The sequence below is a fragment of the Amblyraja radiata genome, chromosome 28 (genome assembly GCF_010909765.2).
Source record: "Amblyraja radiata isolate CabotCenter1 chromosome 28, sAmbRad1.1.pri, whole genome shotgun sequence".
Lineage (NCBI taxonomy): Eukaryota > Metazoa > Chordata > Chondrichthyes > Rajiformes > Rajidae > Amblyraja > Amblyraja radiata.
The window spans coordinates 19320548-19325768 of NC_045983.1; the positions used below are offsets into that span (position 1 = coordinate 19320548).

The 5221-nt window shown below is 44.6% G+C and overlaps 1 protein-coding gene across 3 annotated transcripts in view; it reads left to right on the top strand.

Moving 5' to 3' along the window:
* The window catches only part of LOC116988938 (cytochrome P450 2D6-like), a 160972-nt gene extending 156946 nt beyond the window's left edge, over positions 1–4026 (top strand). For all 3 annotated transcript variants that reach the window (XM_033045982.1, XM_033045981.1, XM_033045983.1), the window contains exons 14-16: positions 1743–1884; positions 3160–3460; positions 3537–4026. In XM_033045982.1, coding sequence (XP_032901873.1) covers positions 1743–1884; positions 3160–3341 — 324 coding nt within the window. In that variant the 3' untranslated portion in view covers positions 3342–3460; positions 3537–4026. The remainder of the gene's footprint in view (positions 1–1742; positions 1885–3159; positions 3461–3536) is intronic.
* Positions 4027–5221: the final 1195 nt, after the last annotated feature.

The window sequence follows — 5221 nt, forward strand, 5'->3', positions numbered from 1 at the left end:
GTCTCTGGCACTGTAAGGCAGCAACTCTACCTTGGCGCCACCGTGCTGCCCATGCCCTTTATCTTAGAAATCAACATAACAAAACTTCTTTGCACATTGTACATTGTTGAAACCCGAGAACTATGACCCCACACTAGTTACCTGAAAATAATTCACATATCGTGACATACCTGTTAGTTAGACATGTCCCTACCAACAATGCCAATTCCAATGTCCATGTCTGAAGGCACAATTCCTGCTCAATTGATTTTGTTGAAAGACATTTGCTGTTGTAACATCTTCATAATTTTTCAGGGAACGGTTGGGTTTTTGATATCTTCTAGCACAGTACCTCGAAATAGGGTGACTTGTCTCCACTTCAATTCTGAGAAGTGTAAGATAGATGAATGTATATTCTTTATTTGTGGGGTCACTGCCACGCACTATCTACCTCCCAAGCTGCATAGTCAGGTCCTAGTCTAGTGACATGGAGGTAGCAGGTAATTGGAGGCTGGGCTCCACAGCACTCGCACGAACATACTCATCAGTGTGCAGGTACAATTAAACGTATATACAAACACATGCTTTGCCTCTCTCACCTTCTTCCCGCCATCCCTCCCAAGTCTCTGTACTTCTTCCCATCAACTGCCCCCTCAGTTCCACTACTCTTGATCCCACTTCCTTCCCCTTCATTCACTTCCTTCTCTCTTGCCCCTTAAAGTTTTCCTCAAACTGCCTTCCACCACATCCTGACCTTCTAGCAGCTAGCTCTACACATTCCCAAATCCCCAGATTATTCTCTGAAGGGCTGCTCCTCCTCCTACCGCACTTGGTGAAGCCTGCAGCCTCGAACAGACCTTCCAAACCCCTAGAATAGACACAAAAAGCTGGGGTAAGACAGCAGGACAGGCAGCATCTCTGGAGAGAAGGAATGGATAACGTTTTCGGATGAGACCCTTCTTCAGACTGGTTAGGGATAAGGGAAACGAGAAATATAGACGATGATGTAGAGAGATAAAGAATAATGAATGAAAGATATGCAAAAAAGTAACGATGATAAAGGAAATGGGCCATTGTTAGTTGTTTGTTGGGTGAAAACGAGAAGCTAGTGTGACTTGGGTGGGGGAGGGATAGAGAGAGAGGGAATGCCAGGGTTACCTGAAGTTTGGGAAACCAATTTTCATACCACTGGGCTGTAAGCTGCCCAAGCTAAATAGAAAGCTGGGGAGAGTGACTACAGGCCGGTCAGTGAGCTGCCCTGAGGGAAGGTCTCTGCTGTTTATTATGTGTATTGGTACCTCTTCTGTGGGTAGCAGATGGGTGATAGTAGGAGCATCTGTGTGATCTTCTGATCTAATAAGCTAAAAACCCTGGGAAATAAGATGGAGCATTAAGCAAAGAGGCATGGTGTGGCTTTATTGCCATTAGACTACTATGATGAAAACAGTACTGCTGATGTGTAGGAAAGAACTGCAGATGCTGGTTTAAACCGAAGATAGGCACGAAGTGCTGGAGTAAATCAGCGGGACAGGCAGCATCTCTGGAGAGAAGGAATGGGTGACGATTTGGGACGAGACCCTTCTGAAGAAGCATCTCCAGAGATGCTGCCTGTCCCGCTGAATCACTCCAGCATTTTATGTATCTCTTCAGAACTGCAGATTATGGACTAGTCAAGAATTCTCATCCAGAATACATTTCTTAATAGTTCTGAGGGCCTGCGATGAATGTATTTTTGACTAATGTGTCTCCTTAATGATTTTTAGGGAACAACGATCATTCCAAACATTACCTCGGCCTTGTTTGATGAAGACATTTGGTTGACTCCACATCAGTTTAATCCGGGACACTTCCTCAACTCGGACGGGAATTTTGTGAAACCGGAGGCCTTCATCCCATTCTCTGCAGGTAATGTGGGATCCACGGATCATTAAATGTGCCATGAGATGCAGCTGTCGTTGCCCAGTTCCATCCATCTTTCAGTGGAGGAGGCGAGTCAGGAGGTGAGGGTGCCCAGTCACATCCTAGTCGGTGATGTCCGGGGGGTTCTCAACGGGCTCTTGGCACAAGAAAGTACATATTTGGATTTATTTACATAAATCGGGAAAACCAAATGAAGGAATTGGGAGAGTTGGAGAGAGGTGACATGTGCACTAGTGGTTGGTTAAGAAATCCACATAGAAAAGAGAAAGTTCTTTCAAGTTTTGAGATGGGTACAGAGGAGTTAATGGACACTTCTGCCCCTGGCCCTCAGAACCCCGGGCTGACTTTAATGCACAAAACATCAGCAGAAACATCTCTTTCCTTGCTTTATCCCAGTCTGAAGAAGGGAATTTCACCTGAAATATTAACAGTTAGCCTACCTGCACATGCTGCCCGACCTGTTGAGTGTTTCCAGGGTAGACACAAAATACTGGAGTAACTCTGGTTCTCTGGAGAGAAGGAATGGGTGGCATTTCAGGTCGAGACCCTTCTTCAGCCAATGTTTCCAGCATTTCCATTTTTTTATTTTAGATTTCTCGGGTATTTTGAATTTTCATTTACCCCAAATTTTAGGCAAGTGCTAAAGAAAGTCATTTTTTGTTTGCAAAAGGGAACAAATGGCTTCAAAACAAAGAAAAGGGGAGAGGAGGGGGGAGAAGGAGTGGAGACACTTCTAAGAAGCCAGTCAACTTTTAATAAAGTAGCGGGCATTTAACATTACCGGTCGGTTTTCCTTGGTTCTGAAAACTCCAATGAGCCAAGTAAAATGCCCGGTCAGCAAAGGAGATTGCCTACGGTTGCCTCGACTGCCTAGTGACCCCACTCCACTGCGCTACGAGTTCAAAAGAACCATGCCAACCAATTTTTACTCACGGAAAATTTTCCTCGATCAAACTGAAGCTGCGAGTATGCGGGAACTTCCCTCGAGCATGAAGGAGAGTTACAGTGACCTCCTAGGACCACGTGTCGACCATGCTGCGTGTTTGAATCGAGTGCAAACTCTTCTAAACTCGCAGATTAGGTCGCCACAGTGGGACAGGTCCTTTAGTCAGAGTGGGAATTCCGTATCTTCAGGATCTGATCACACCACAATCGTACAGCAGTGGGACAGCAATATGTAGGAACTCATTCCTGTTCAGTCAGTGTGACCCTGCCAGTCCCTCTCTCGGGTCACTAACCACTCTTGCCCTCACCCCACAGGTCACCGTGTGTGTTTGGGGGAGCAGCTGGCAAAGACGGAGCTCTTCATCTTCTTCACGTCCTTGCTCCAACACTTCACCTTCTTTCTCCCGGAAAACGAGCCGCGGCCGAACTTCAGAGAAGCTAAATACGGAATTATCCTGTGTCCTCTCCCCTATCGTCTCTGTGCTAAAACCAGATGAGACACGTGTGGAATTTTTCTTACAGGAGCCTTCGTGTCTGCGTTATCAATAGTTTGACACAATCTCCCTGCTGAACTGTATTTTGATTCCGTTCTATTCACTCGTGCATTTATAAAGAAAAACAGATATAAAATGTGATTTCTAAATTCGCAAAAGTGTACAAAGTTTTGAGCACAACTCGATTGATGTCGATCCCAAATGTAGACAGGTTGTCCCCGGCTTCTCAAGTCCCAGCATACGGACACCACGCAACACGAACGAGCTCACATAATATTATTAAATTGAGAAGTCTAACGATGTTCTGACATTCATTCCTATGAACGAGAGAGGACTTCATCTCCCCACTTTCAGTAATAGTTTTTTTCTTATCAGTCTTATGTGCTTTGGATGATGCTATTCATTACATTACGGAAGAGGTGTGGATCACAAATCGCGTGTGTATTTTCCGACTTGTGGACGTTTGTTACCCAGGGAACAGTTCAGCACAAAGACTTACCGTGCGATGGGTGTCAATGATGCAGAGCCACTGAATTCATAAACCACGTTCAGCCAGCCGGAAATCAAACAGCTCTTTCTTTCCCCAAGCCAGTGTAATATTTCCTTGCTTATGCATTTAATGAGCACTTATAATTGATTTCATTGCATGGTGATCAAATATAAAGACTGTTCTTATATTACATTTAATTCTTCCCTTTATACATTCCACTCCTTGATTTGATATAACTTGAGAATGTAATCTACACCACAGCACATAAAACAGTATGGGGTTCGGCACCTGCTTGTTTTACACACCCATCTCAGCGTCATGTATCAAGTGTGTAATCTATCACTTGAACCATGCTACATAGGGTGAAGGTTTGTAGATACAGTCCCGTTTTAACTGCATACTTAAACTTCCAAGTGTATTGTTCCTTATCGCTTTAGTGCTCATAAGGAATAGGTATAGAATTAGGCCATTCGGCCCATCAACTCTACGCTATTCAATCATGGCTGATCTATCTCTCCCTTCAAAATGATGTGCCTTGAGAAGCTAGTGATAAGGAGAACTTCTGACCTGCTGCTTAGATTTGTTCAGTTTAGAGATACAGTGCAGAAACAGGCCCTTCGGCCCAACAAGTCCACGCCGACCAGTGATCCCCCAACAGAAAATCGATGTGCTGTTGTGTTAAAAGTGATCGCACCATACTGTGAACTGGGGAGTGGCAAGGTTTTGGCCCAACAACTCGGAATGAAAGGGGTCATGTGTCCAGGTGAAGATGACTTGCTGGGCAATTTGCAGGTACAACTTGCAACCAGCTCTCATCTTGGTTGGTAGAGCCCACCAGACGCAATAGTACAAGAAGATGAGGTGCAGTAATGCATGCTTTCGTACAGGTAGATCTCTATACTTGTAACTAGACACAAAATGCTGGAGTAACACAGTGGGACAAGCAGTATGTCTGGAGAGAAGGAATAGATAAAGATTCAGGTCGAGACCTTCAGACTGTGAGTCAGGGGAGAGGGAGAGTAGAGATATTTCTAGCTGCCTGGCCTGCTGAATTCCTCCAACACTTATTCACTCAAGATTCCATCATCTGCAGACTCCTGTGTCTCAATTTTTTTTGGATGTGGGAATGGTGAAAGTCAGAGAGAACAATGGAAAATTCCAGAATTCTGTTTCCTTTGTGGATCTGAGGTGATGTGAAAAGAACAAATCCCGGATTCCACGGAGGGTGGCAGGTATTTTTCAATATATCATGCATTCCCGTGATAAACAGCACACAGCTCTACCATCTTGCACATGTTCATAGCAGAAGCAGGAACGTGTAAAGTCCTGTTAGTGCAGCTTCATGACATAAGCATTGTGCGTTATAGACAGTTATGCTTTATTAATAGGATCA